Below are 14084 nucleotides of genomic sequence, written 5' to 3'. Positions count from 1 at the left end.
CAGAAACACTACGTAACTGCATAGATCGTCTTCGTATTTGTTTAAAGCACTGAACTCAGTTTTGCTTATATGATAATATTTTACAATTAATATATATTCAATTTTTTTAAGATATTTTCTCAAGCATGTAATTTTAAGGGAAAACATATAAGGAATTTTTATTGAAACAAGTGCTTAGGTTTTGAATCTGTTACAAATCTCTTTTTTGGGTGATTCGGATTAACGTTTGTATTCAATTACGCATATTTTTTTACTTCATATGAATCAACATTATATTCATAATGAAACTTCAGTTCCGTAATACTGCGGAATTTACAATGTGATAGCTACCCTAAAAGTAATAGAGAAATTTAAAATAATTTTTTTTCAATGGTAAAAATATTTTTAAAAATATTCATTCAGTGGAAAAATCTAAATAATTTAAAAAATGTAAGTAGATATAAATAAAATTTAGTATATATAATTTTCTTTGACTCAATAAAATGTCTTTTTTTTAATTTACATGTCCTTCCATTTTGTTGTAAAATAGTTGGTCGCTTTAATATTTATCGTTTATACAAAAATTTACATACATACATAGATGAATATAATTTGTACTATCTTTAACACTACACATTGTTCCTATATATATACATATATATACATAAACTTTATATATATATATATTATTTAATATATTATACGAAATATATTAAATATAAAGGGGGAGTAGAATAATTGCAATTTTCCACTATAAATTTTATTTACATACACATATACGATGTGGTATAACAGTATTATAACTGCCTATGCATTTTATAATATATTTTATAGTGCACATTTTTACAAACTATAACTATATATACGTACATACATATTTATCATTGATGATGATTGAAAAATATTGTTAAAATACAATATAGAATATATTAACATACTTGAATATAAATATACAAACAAACAAAATATACAAACCTCAATTATTATCATTCATCCTGATACTACAATATTTTCCTTTTTTTTTTCATTTTTATTATTATTATGTTTTATAAATAATTTACTCATATGAGAATTTCTACGCATGCCTAAAATATTTTTCATTAATACTTTTATTATTATTATATTTTTGGTTTTTTTTTTTTGCTCTTACATTTTGCACTCTATTTCTAAACATAAAACAAAAAAAAAATAATCCTTACAAATGCCGACTACAGTACCATTTCAATAATATTTAACCAACTAAAAATTTAAATCCAATAAGATGAGGATTTTGCGCTACATATACATTCAAATTTTTCGTTTGTTCCAGGAATACTATATAATGAATGCGGGAATTAAAGGATATTTTTTAATATTCACAGATTCTGAAATTAAAAAAAAAAAAGTGGAAGAAGAACCAAATGCAGGAAATGCAATTATAAAGGGTCTAGCAAAGCTATGCTGCAAAATTTTCAAGATATGAACGATCAGGTCGCCTAAATTAAAGCTGTTTGAAGTATGTACATATTTTTCTTCAAAATATTTTTCGGCAGAATAATAAATCGCTGCAGAGACTTTGGCAAAAATTATGAACGAATGCTGTTGTATTGAAGAAATTTTCCAAATTCTCACGTATAAACAAATAAGTAAGTAATAAACTTTTGATTCGTATTGTATTGCAAGTAGTAAACGTCTTGCAACTACTATATTTGTATATATATACTTGCATACCTACATTTTTTTATGACCCTTTACAAAAATTTGTAAAATCCCCAGTGTTTTTCTATACAGTTTACATAATTTTTAAAACATGCATATACATATGTACATTCGCAATGTGATATACTATAGCATATATATGTACGATTATGTATATTTACTAACATACTAGACATATGTAAATGTAAAATAAAGCTTCCGAATATAGTAATGTACACACTTTCCCTTAGACATTTTATGTGTCCATTTTTCGTCAATTCTTAATAAATTCAATAAAAAGAAAATTTCTATTTCATTAGTTTACAAAGATTTATTATATAATTGCATAATGATCGGACCCAAAAATTTATATATGTATGTATATACATATATAATTGAATATGTATGTAAATGTATGTAAACACTTAAATGTATAGCATTTGTAAAAGGGATAAAAATTCAAATACTCGTATTTCTTTTTAAAAGAATAAAAATTTTTACCAAATATAATTGTAAATAAAAATTATTGAATTCATTAACAACATTTTAAATCTATTGATTTTGGATTTTACTTTTTATAATTCTTATTATGTTACATTAAAGTTCTTAACTGTTTGTAATCTAAACATTACAAACATTTTAAACTATATTTTCAATATATGTAAGTAGCACGTGCCATGTAATATAATGCGGAAATTTTCTTCGTTTTATTTGGTCCCCATTAAAACATATCGTTTGTATTAAATAATATGTATGTAGATATGTACATATATTCAAAATACAAGCATAAATCTCAGTATTTATATAATATAGATTGAGTCCTTACGACTTTTATACATGTTTGATGCAACTTAAATTTATTGAAAAGTGAAAAAAATATACTGATCCAGAGCTATTTCTTTAATTGTATCGAGTATGGTCAGAATAAATCAAAAGTATGATATGTTAAGGAAATTGCAAAATATTTTGTATGTGTACATACATATATAAAAGTAACTTTACAAATGTAAAGGGTCCTGGAAATGAATATTTAGAGTTCATGTAATAATATTAAGGAAAAATTATAAGAGTGTAAAAAAATAATCTACCGAATATTGCATCGCTTTTCTTACACACCAGTTTGATCATCTACAAAATATAAATATGCAAATAGGCAAGTACTAAATTCCAAGGAATCAAAATACATTATATACAACTTACATATGTATGTTTGAAACTAATTAACTAAAAATTATTATAATTTTATATACACATTCCCATGTATGTATGTGTATTTTATACCATATGTTCGTATTGAGTCAAATATGTAATTTTCAATTAGCAGTGGTTATCATTAAATCATGATAATTATGATAAATGTAATAAAATAATCAGTAATTTGCTGTTAAATTAAAAATTACAAATAAATTTGATTTATGCATGAAATGTTTTTATCGAGTAAATAATAATTATGTATTAAGGTTTATTGTTAAGCCAAAAATCGATCATTATGCTCCACCAGTGGCGTATTAGTTTCAATACTTACCGATTCCGATTCAAAATAGATTTAAAAAAAATTAAGTTTCTAAAGATGAGATATGTTGCTATTATTCAAGCACTTTTTATATTAAATTCATAAAAATATAGTTAATATTCAATATGTACATATATATGACTTTTTTAAAAAAAAAACTTTATTCTTATACATCATTGTATTCTAAATTTATTTATAAAACTCCATAAAAAAAAAAAAAAACTCTTTATTTCGACATAGAATCTTCCGGTTTAAAATGGTTAACGACATTTACAACCCAACTGGATTCAACACCTTGTGTAAATTCCTTAATAAATCTATAATTACATATTGATACCTTATCAATATATTCTGAATTTGGACTATGAAAAAAAAAATTTGTGATAAGATTAAAGTAGAATTACACGAACACGAGTTAATATACCTTATTATGAATTTAGTACTACCAAGTTTTTCCTGAAAATCCTTTAATCCACGGAAGACATGAAAAATCATTGTGATCTCTACCCATCGTTTTTGAATTTTTTCATTTGATTCATCAAACATAACACCTACCTCAAATTTTATGAAATAAAATTTTAAAACTTGTAAAATTAAAAATAATATTATTATTTACTTGATAAGGAAAAGTAAAATAAATATCCTCTTTAGCTACTCTTAATTCAGATCGTTGCGATAATGACATTTGGGCTAAAACAGTCTTTAATTCTGCAACAGCAGATGGATCAACAATATCTTCTAAAGAATTGAAATCGCCATCAGAAAGCGCATTTGATACTACCTAAGAAGTATGTCTTTATTATAAAAAAAAAAACTTCAATTTAAATTAGAATTTTAAAAATTACTTGTAAAGCTTGCTGAGTTCCGGTTATAAAATCGGCTAATTCAAATTCCCTATCAAAATATGGTCTTATCACAAAGTTAATCATGATCCAGTTCTTAATAGATTTTAAAAATGAAGGCCACACGATTTCAGGAAACTGCATTAAAGTTGGTAGCTTTCTGCTCTTTTCATCTGGTGTCTCAGGCATTGGCTTATTAAATTTATTTGCATTGTTTTCATGTTTCTTAGGTGCTTGTGAACTATAATATTGAAAATTAGTGTTGCATACATATGCTGCTGGACCAACTATTGCTTTCTTATTTTGAAGTGTTATATAATTTAAATTTATAAATTTTTTTACGTTTAGGCATAATGTTTTATTTAAAATTGATGCCATTTAGGTTTTAAAACTACATATAACTTTTGTAAAATCAAAACATAAGCAAATGAAATGTCACTTTTACAGACGCTTTTAAACGATTTAATTTTATTGCAAATTCACGATGACATTTCAAATTAACATGCCGATATTCTTATGTTATTCTCTAATTTGCAGAGCAATTCAAATGTTTATTGAACGTCATTGAATAAACACTTCTTGCTATTTTGTGTATGGATTGATATAATGAACGCAACTAGATGATTTGCATTAAAGTTATAACTCAAATATCTTATTGGAAATTGACGGCTGGTTATGTGAATAAAAATAAAAGCAAAACAGTCGACAATTTTGGGCCAGGTGTCATTTTTGATAGTGGTACTTACTAAATTCTCAAATCTTTATTGTGAACTGTCCACAGTTTTGAAAGGCTTAGAAAAATAAGTGTCAAACTTAGTTTTTAAACTCAGTCGATTGTCATTAGTGTCAAATCAATCTGTCATTTGTAAAATTGTAAACATTTAGAATTTTTTATAAAAAAAAAAATTTTATTCATAATAATTATAAACAATAAAATAAACATAATAATAAAAATGTCTGAATATGACAATGTTCGGATTGGAAAATTAGTGTTGAAAGGAGAAAAGCATAAGTATAGCACAATAGTTTCGAAAGTAATAAAAAAATAACAAACTTAATAATTTTATAGATCAAAAAAACGTAAACATAAGGATAAAAGCCATGATAAAGAAAAAAAATCTAAAACAAATGTTGATGAAGATGCTCTTCGTAATGGTGGGTGGTGGAAAGTTACAACTACCACTGAAGTGATTGGTTCTGTTGCCATACAGTTCGGTGAAAGAACCTATATCAAAGCTTTAGATAACGGGCTATTTACATTGGGTTCACCTCATGATATAGGAGAAGGACCTGCACCTGAAGAAATTTTAACAGCATTTTCTATAAATGAAAAAAAAGTTTCATTTAAATCTGGATATGGAAAATACTTAAAGGTTGAGAAAGATGGAATGGTTACAGGCAGATCGGAAGCTGTTGGGAGTATGGAACAGTGGGAACCAATTTTTGAGGTAGACAATATTATCTAATATTAAAAATTTTAACCTGTCTTATCTTAATAAAAATATTTAAAAAAAGGATGGTAAAATGGCATTATTGTCAGAAATTGGAACCTTTATGGCAATTGATCCAGAGGATGATGCATGCGTTGCATTGCAGAAAAAAGTTGGCCCAAACGAAATAGCCGGTATGTAAATTTTGAAAAAATGAATAAAACAAAAATTTGTATTCAATTAATTTATTGCAGTTATTAGATCATGCGCAGTTAGAGAATTGAAGGAAAAAGATGATGAACCAGTTGAAGAAAAAGGGGATCTACAACAAGTAGAAAAAAACTTTGTGTAAGTACCTACCTACAGAAAAATAAGGAAACTATTCATTTAATTTAATTTTAGCAAAAAATTTCAAAAATTCCAAGATAAAAAAATGTTGATAAACAAAGAAGATGTTAAAGAATTGGAAAGGGCTAAAGAAGAGGGATATTTACATGAAAAACTCCTTGACCGTAGAAGTAAAATGAAAGCTGACAGATATTGTAAATAGTTACATTCATTCCGGATAGAAAAGCCGAGTAAATCTAAAAACAATTATTTTCAAATTGTTCAGGTTCTCATAAATTGTCTAAACCAAGATGTTTCGTGACTTTTAAAATAAAAATCCAATTTAAGTTTTTCTGTTTTTTTTTTTTTTTTGTAATTTTAAAGGAACCTTATTACTATAAAAAGCTGGTATTTTAATTTTTATTATTTAATTTTAATGTGTTTTGTTTCTTCGTTTCCAAATTTTCTCTTGAATTCGTCTGCTTTTTATTTTATTTTATTTTTTTTTGTTTACTGTTTTTCTCTCGCTTTTGGCTTAGCACAATTTATATTAATCTGATAATATTTCAGCTTTCAGAGAGATCTCTTTTTTGTCGTAACCATTCTACAAATTCATCTAGCATAACCGGCCCTATAAAAATTGTATTAATAGTTATATAATATAACTTATAGTTAGACAAATAAGAATTAAAAAGAGAAGTTGACTTACAAGCACCGTCTATATCATAATTAGATAAATCATGGTTAATAGTTCTTGAAAATTCGAGTATATTACACCACTGGTCTTTATTAATAACTTTGTACTTTGACTGCTCCAAAAATTGTGCGAAATGTGGAAATAATGCCCAGTTTTTTCCTAATAATAATTGTAACATTTGTTTCGCTGTTTCTATATCCATGCTGCGCTGATCTTTATCCTTAAAAATTTATAAAATTTTATATTAAATAACCTTAAAATTTTGAATTCTTTTAATTAAAAACTCAAAAAATATAGTGCTTACTCTTGCAAAATCATATGCATATCTGTATATACTTTTAAAAGTATTTGGATCATTTAAAGAAGTTTTCAAAAAATCTAACTTTGATTGCACTTTCACTGCAGAATCACATTGTATATCAGTAAGACCTTTCAACCATTCATATTGACTAAAAAAACCCATTTGTCGCGCTCCCATTTTATGAGCTAAAACTAACATTACAACATTTTCTGGTTCTACACCAATATCTTCGCAAAATCTTTCCATTCCTTCAGGACCTATGATTTGATCAAAAATAGAATTTAATTCATAATTAATAATTTTTAATAATTATTTGAAAAATAAAAATAAATATTTGGCATAGAGAAAAAACTGATTTCAAAAAATTTTTTTTTTCAACAAAGCAAAATTTATTTTTACTTATTCAAGATCAAGGTCAATCTTTTTTTCATGCAATTTATTCGATAAAATTGTTCTTTCATACTTATTTGCATTTAATAAAAATTATTTTAACTACAAATTGTAATTATTTAAGAAGTTTTCTTTACCTAATGTATCAGGTTCATCTGCGGATGTATATTCCTTAAACCATGCGATACATTTTTTGGTACTAAATGTTTCTTCAGTTTTATTGTATCTGCGGGAACTAAAAACAATACAAAAATATTATGAAAATTTTCGTGAAAATTACAACGATCATGAATTTTTCTTCAAAATATTTAATAATTTACTTTTGCTCCTCCATATAAAAATATTGATAATTTTTTTGTAAATTTAATTATAATTTAAAAATTGATTACACTTAAATTATTTATTTTAATTCTAATTGAGAAAATATATATTACTATTTTGCTAATATTTGACAGAGTACAAGTGTAAATCTTTTATTTTACTTTTTAAAGAAAATCATCTTTTTCTACTTTTTCTCATAGTCGATTTTTTTTAAGATAAATTCTAAAAATAGCTTAGCGCTCTATTTCTCAACGAAATATTCAATGCCAAAATATCAAAGAAAATTTTAGTCATTTTTGAGTATCCTACACGAATGTAGTGAATGTTTTTTCTTTTCAGAAAAATTGTTTTTCTTTAAAAATATTCTTTATTAATATTTCCCTTAAAAAATTTTAAAAACATTATTTTTGATTAAGTTGGTAGGTACCTACCTATATCTTTATTATAGAATTCATTATTGGATTAAAATTCACAAAATTTAATAAATTTATGTGGACTATCTGAGACTAGTGAACAAGTAATAAGTGTTTTTCACGTATTGACATCTGTTTTGTTTGCAGATATAATATGCGTATTCAGCTCTTATTTAACCATACCTTGCTTTTAGCTTCTTTGATTAAGATCTATAAAATTATTTATTAAATTGCGCATGTGTGCAAGTCTCATGCATAAAAAATTCAAAACAGAAGAAAATGGAAATTTTTTATATTTATGGCACAATTTTTTTGATTCTTAACCACGTGTTAATATCAATTAGAATTTTATTTGATTTTTTTTTACTTAAAACATAATTGCAAACAAAAATATAAAGTGAATAGTCCTACGTGTAAGAAGTACAAATATTTATATTTGTATATAGATAAAAAATTTGCATATTTTCATTGATTTAGAAAAATAAATAAATTTGTAAATAGGTATCTACCCAAATTTATTTTAATTATGTAGAATTTAGCTTCAAAATAAATTTCTTTCACTTTTATATCTGCTAAGAGATTAATTAAAGTCATACAATTCTGTTGAAAGATTTATATAAATTCTACTCAGAAATGTTTATGAATTTATTTATGTAGGTACTTCAAAATCTGAAGTATTTAATCACTGAGATGATTCAGCATTAAGTAATATTTTTAAAAAACTTATTTGTTTCATGAAAGCGTTACACGCATAAATATCATAAAGAACTTTTTAAGGATGCCTATTCACATATGGAAGATATGGTAGATTACAAGAAATTCTACTAACATGATCTTATGATAATCTTTCGAATTTTGAACATTATACAAAAAAAATTTCTGTCTAACTTTTCCGAAACTTTTTTTTTTTTTGATTTTTTAAATCTAATTATTTTTATTAACTTTTTGGTTTTTTTCTTTTTCGAAGATTTAATAATTCATTCAAAAGTTACAGCACCTACCTGGAATAATTATTTCTTTGACGTTTTGAAGAAGAATGTCTATCATCCTCAGGTCCCATTTCCATAGAACGCCGTTTACCACGGGGCATGGCTAGTTAAACTTTTATTCGATTTATTCTTGTTTTCAATATTGTGTGTAAATTTATAATTGAAAAATTTCAAAATATCTTTGCAACAAAATGGGTAAAAAAAAAACTTAAACCTAAAAAATAATAAATACTTAAATATATTTAGAATTTTGTCTTTTAGAAAAAAAAAAATTATTTAGGCACATAAAGTACTCTATACTTGCTTATAATTTTTTTGAAAATCTTCCAAAAATATCTTACCAATGCAAGTATAAAATTGAAGTTTTTAATAAATTAATATCTTACTAATAATATTCAGTCAAAACTGCAAAATTTAAGTTAAATGTTTAATTAAAAATTTTTATAAAAATTATTTCTCTTTTCTAAATTTTATGAATTTCTTTTAATCAAATCTCAATAAGCTTGTGACAAACAGAACAGCCGTCCCAATCGGTATTGCCATATTTATAAAAATTTGAGTGAGCATATTGAATGCAATATTGAAACACGAAATTTTGTTAGCATTAAAATTTTTTCTCAAAAATTTTACTAAAAATTTGAAAAATTAAATGAAAAAAGAAAATTATGTATGTAAATGAGGATCTATAAATAATTCAAAATCAAATATTCTAATATTTCCAATAAACATTATTAGGAAAATTTTTAAAATTTTTCAATTAGATAAAATATTGTAATAACTCTATTTATATATTTGTGACACTTTAGTGCTGCTTTTAAAATACAGAAAGTTTGCGTTGCCGTGTTTTTATACTCCCAAATGTAAAATTGTCATATTTTAGCAACAACTTATGTGTAAAAATTCATGATAATCATACATTTACATACATTGTCTAATTTTAACTATAATCAGTACTCAAGTTATTTTTGCGCGTAGTCTTATTTTTGTTATTAAATATGAGATTGTTTATTTGATTTTTATTTTAACAAAAATGTTTAGAGGAACTAAAACAAAAAGTCAAGAACTAATTATTAATCAGTTATATGAAATATTTGGATATGATAAGGAAATAATTGAAATAGTATGCGAAGCTCAAAACTGGAAATGTAAAAGAAAATTATATACTTACGTTTATATATTTAATACATTATGTAAAATTCAATTCTTTGTTTTAGTTGAGGATTGCATAGAAAATTTGGTTTCTTACGGGGAAAATTTGAATAATGATGAGGAAACAAAACAAAATAATAATAATATTAAAGATAGCTATGCTACTGCAATCAAGAATGGCAAAGAGAAATTTGAAAGCGTAATACATAATTTTAGTGAAAATAAAATTAATAATTTGGGAGCAGTTCCTAAACATCCAAATGTTGACGAAAAATATAACGAATTAATATTGAATGATAAAAAAATTAAGTTTATTGCGGATCATATAATTTCTGGACATAAAATTATGGTATTAATGCGTGGCCCTCCTGGTTGTGGAAAATCGTATTTAGCTAGACAACTTGTTAAATTTCTAGATCCTCCCGGAAAATATGATTATAAAACATTTATTTGTAGTGCAGATGATTATTTTTATGACATAAACGATAGATACGTTTATCAACCAGAAAAAATATCTGACGCTCATGAATTTAATCAAAAAAAAGTTAGAAAAAAAGCATTGGAAGGTTGGAGTCCTTTAATTATCGATAACACAAATATAAGTAAGTTTCATTCTATATTAATTTGAAAAATAAAAAAAATTGTAGATAATCTTAATTAATTTATCTTATCAGCTCAAAGATAAAGCTTTCAAATATTCAAAATAGTTCTAGTGCAAAACATCAATATGAAATTAATTAAAATCAACAATTTTTTGCTACTGTAACCTTCGAGAAAGAAAATAATTTAAAAACAAATTTTTTTTGTTTTAGAAATATGGGAGATGTTAGTTTATGTCCAAATAGCTATACAATATGGTTACTTAATAGGTCTGAATTTAATTTATACACATTTATACTTTAATGCATGTTTAACACTATAATTTTAAGAAATACTTGAACCTCTTACTCCTTGGCGTAACTCTGCATCAAAGCTAGCAATAAAAAACAAACATGGGGTCACAAAAGAAAAAATTAGACGGATTTTAATGAATTATGAACCAGCAACCAAAAATCAATTATTAGAAGTACTTTGTTGTAATATCTTAAAAATTTTTAAAATATTTTTTTCTAAATTTTAGTTGATGAAAAATACAAGATATACCTGTTCTTTGCCTCAGTTCAGAAGGTATCCACCATTAGAAATCGAGGATACATGTGAGAAAACCAGTTCGCCTGAAAGAGAATCCTCAAATGAAAATAGTGATTCTCAACAAATAATGAGTGATGATAAAAAGGTAGAAACGATTAATGAACCTATTTTGTCATCTAATTATGATAAAAGCAATATAATTTCACACCAAACTGTTACTGAAAACATTTCAACTAAAAATATAAATCCCAGTACAGAGAAAAGTAAATTATGGGATTCTTTTGAAGAAAATATAAAAGAAGATAATGTCGAATCCAATTGTATTGTAAATAATGGATCTGAAAAACAATCTACATTGAATTTGGAAACAAATAAAAACCTTATTGACTTTGAAAATGAAACTTCAGAAAATATTAATGATAGTTGTAGTTCTTGGACGGCTTACGAAGACTCTAACCAACCCAAGCCTCAAAGAAATGTACAAACAGGAAAAAAGTTAGAAAATAAGCATAATTTACATGAAATATGTGAGAAAAATAACTTTATCTTGAACCCATCAGCTAAAGAATGGCAACCTTATGAAAGTGAAAGTAGTCAATTTTGGAATATTCAAAATAAAAGTTCTGAAAATGCTTTGATTTTACCAAAACCACAAAGAAACTTAACAAACGATTTTTCACCAAATGAAAACATTTTTAAAATTTTAAAAGAAAACGATAACAATGGTTCAACGAATGACGAACAAAAAAAATCCAAAGTTATTTTAAAAAGGCACTCTATTAACTGTCCAAATGAAAACGAATCATTTACGTTAATCAGACAAATTTGTCCAGATAAAAATGTAAATGGTTTGTGGGATCTGTTTGAAAAATGTAATGGTAATGCACAGTGGGTTTTAGATATACTATTAAGAGACGATACATGTGTTGAGAGTTTGAGTAACTCTTCAGAAAGTTTCGATTACCAATGCAATTGTAATCAAGTTCTACAGCCATTTTCTGATACCGACCTTACATCAACAAATGATGATTTAGAACAACATTCCAAAAATAATACTATGACAGCAGATATAACAAAACAAAAGCGCAATAAAGATATTTCGGAAGAAATGCTGAAGCTTAAACATGAAATAGAAAATCGAGTTTTCATGGATGATACACAATATTCAGAACATGTAAGAAAAATACGCAATTTAAAACATGGTGTTGAAAGCAATTCAATTTATTTCAACAAACCGCAACCCTACCCGGAAAATCTGCAAGAGGAAAATGGTAGCGATGATTTGGTAGAAACCGCAAATGAAGAAGAGATGATAGAAATTAATTTAGGAAAAGAATTCATACACCAGTTAGAAAATATATTTGGTGCTCGACCATCTCCTAATTTGCAAAATCTTAAAACTAATATATTTATGCCAAAAGCTTTAGGAAAACAGCTCTATGCTTTGTGGATGGAATCCATTTATAATCAACTGGAGGAAGAAAAACAAGAAACTTTAAAAAAGGATGAGGAATTCGCGATATTACTTCAGTCCTCTGCTAATGTTAGCACAATAAATCAAGAAAGTTATAAGGATATTTTGGACATGGAAATGGCTTGGTCTGCTTATAAAGCAAATCCAGATAAATGGAAAAATGATAACCCTCAAAATTTAGCCACACATTTGGCCCATGGTAAATTATGTGAAATTTTTCCTGAAATCGAAAAAGACACACTTTTGCAGATTTTACAAGCCCATAACAATTCATTATCACAGACAATTAAAGCTTTGAATAACACAGATGAAGAAGATTGCTCAGACATAGTATTAGAAACAAAAAATAACTTACTTAAATTGGCTCATGAAGAGACGGCAGATGTAAGAACAATTTAAAATAATTTATAATTTTTTTCAACATTTTTCATTTTTAGAAATTAGAAGAAGATACAATGTTAGACGCAAATACTTCCGTAAAAAAATTATCACCTGAAGAAGCTAAAAAAGCTGCTTTGAGGGATTTTGAAGAATGCCGAAATTTAGCTGCACACCATAGTCAATTAAAAGCCGAATGTTATGAAAAGGCTAAAGAAGCTATACAAAAAGGATATTCAGCAGTTGCAGTATACTATTCACAAATTTCCAATTTACATAAAAATAAAATTGACTTTTATAACCACAAAGCCGCTAGTTGTATAATGGAAGTACACGATTTAACCCAAAATAATCCTGATTTTCTTGATTTACACTATTTACATACAATGGAAGCACTCGAATGTCTTGATATATTTTTGGATAATCACATTTCAAAGTTAAGAAACTTGAATAGACCTTACAAGCATATTTTTATAATAACTGGTCGTGGTTTGCACAGTGCAAAAGGAGTTTCAACCATTAAAAACAAAGTGAAAACACGTTTAAAAGATAGAGCATTAAAGTAAGAATTAAAAAAAAACCTTATTTTAAAAGAAAAACTACAGTATTTTTTTTTAACTTTTTAGATGGAGTGAAGTTAATCCAGGATTACTTAAAGTCAAAGTATTTTCGGCATCCAAATTTTCAAAAAATTCTTAGTAGTTATTAAAAGTAAAAATGTAATTAATGTTTTAAATTGTTTACCAAAATTCTATTATTTTACGCTATTTTTTTACAGTGAAAATGTACAATTTTTATCATTTGATTTTAATGTAAATATATTAAAAATATATTACAAATTTTTATAATATAAGCATATTTGAGTTAATGTTATTTTTAAATTAACTAGATATAGAGATATATCGAATCTCTATAAAGCTGGAGTTTAATGAGACAAAATTTTCAAATATCTTAAATTTTTCAGAGAGCTCATGAACAGTATGAAATTGTTGAGCGATCTGAAACGGGAAATGGCTTTCTATGAAAGTTATGATAATCTCTATTAATTCATAATGCCTTCATTACAATGCTGA

At 25.5% G+C, this 14084-nt stretch overlaps 4 protein-coding genes across 6 annotated transcripts; 2 read left to right on the top strand and 2 right to left on the bottom strand.

The window, feature by feature from the left end:
- Nucleotides 1-3243: 3243 nt before the first annotated feature.
- LOC129606883 (uncharacterized) lies at nucleotides 3244-4608 on the bottom strand. Of its 2 annotated transcripts, none has more exons than XM_055517500.1 (4): nucleotides 4015-4608; nucleotides 3786-3950; nucleotides 3594-3724; nucleotides 3244-3486 (listed from the first exon to the last, which is right to left on the bottom strand). In XM_055517500.1, the coding sequence occupies exons 1-4, from the start codon at nucleotides 4387-4389 to the stop codon at nucleotides 3396-3398; spliced, it is 762 nt and encodes a 253-aa protein (XP_055373475.1). In that variant the 5' UTR covers nucleotides 4390-4608; the 3' UTR covers nucleotides 3244-3395. The 2 variants fall into 2 exon arrangements, with proteins under 2 accessions (XP_055373475.1, XP_055373474.1); XM_055517499.1 differs by having other exon boundaries at nucleotides 3246-3531; nucleotides 4015-4603.
- A 258-nt stretch (nucleotides 4609-4866) lies between these two features.
- On the top strand, nucleotides 4867-6134 carry LOC129606816 (protein FRG1 homolog). Its single transcript, XM_055517382.1, has 5 exons — nucleotides 4867-5023; nucleotides 5081-5459; nucleotides 5527-5635; nucleotides 5696-5789; nucleotides 5844-6134. Exons 1-5 carry the CDS (start codon nucleotides 4965-4967, stop codon nucleotides 5989-5991), a joined length of 789 nt encoding a protein of 262 aa, XP_055373357.1. The 5' UTR covers nucleotides 4867-4964; the 3' UTR covers nucleotides 5992-6134.
- An 18-nt stretch (nucleotides 6135-6152) lies between these two features.
- On the bottom strand, nucleotides 6153-9093 carry LOC129606817 (DCN1-like protein 4). 2 transcript variants are annotated; one of them, XM_055517383.1, is made up of 5 exons: nucleotides 8892-9093; nucleotides 7294-7391; nucleotides 6770-7023; nucleotides 6478-6685; nucleotides 6153-6399 (listed from the first exon to the last, which is right to left on the bottom strand). In XM_055517383.1, exons 1-5 carry the CDS (start codon nucleotides 8978-8980, stop codon nucleotides 6335-6337), a joined length of 714 nt encoding a protein of 237 aa, XP_055373358.1. In that variant the 5' UTR covers nucleotides 8981-9093; the 3' UTR covers nucleotides 6153-6334. The 2 variants fall into 2 exon arrangements, with proteins under 2 accessions (XP_055373358.1, XP_055373359.1); XM_055517384.1 differs by lacking the exon at nucleotides 8892-9093 and adding an exon at nucleotides 7477-7619.
- Nucleotides 9094-9833: 740 nt separating this feature from the next.
- On the top strand, nucleotides 9834-13864 carry LOC129606783 (NEDD4-binding protein 2). Its single transcript, XM_055517334.1, has 7 exons — nucleotides 9834-10024; nucleotides 10094-10630; nucleotides 10841-10897; nucleotides 10958-11094; nucleotides 11149-13017; nucleotides 13071-13573; nucleotides 13638-13864. Exons 1-7 carry the CDS (start codon nucleotides 9910-9912, stop codon nucleotides 13708-13710), a joined length of 3291 nt encoding a protein of 1096 aa, XP_055373309.1. The 5' UTR covers nucleotides 9834-9909; the 3' UTR covers nucleotides 13711-13864.
- The last annotated feature ends 220 nt before the right edge of the window (nucleotides 13865-14084 follow it).

This window comes from Condylostylus longicornis, unplaced genomic scaffold (assembly GCF_029603195.1).
Source record: "Condylostylus longicornis isolate FDR11 unplaced genomic scaffold, ASM2960319v2 ptg000022l, whole genome shotgun sequence".
NCBI classification, from domain to species: Eukaryota; Metazoa; Arthropoda; class Insecta; order Diptera; family Dolichopodidae; genus Condylostylus; species Condylostylus longicornis.
This window is presented reverse-complemented; position numbering and strand designations above follow the sequence as displayed.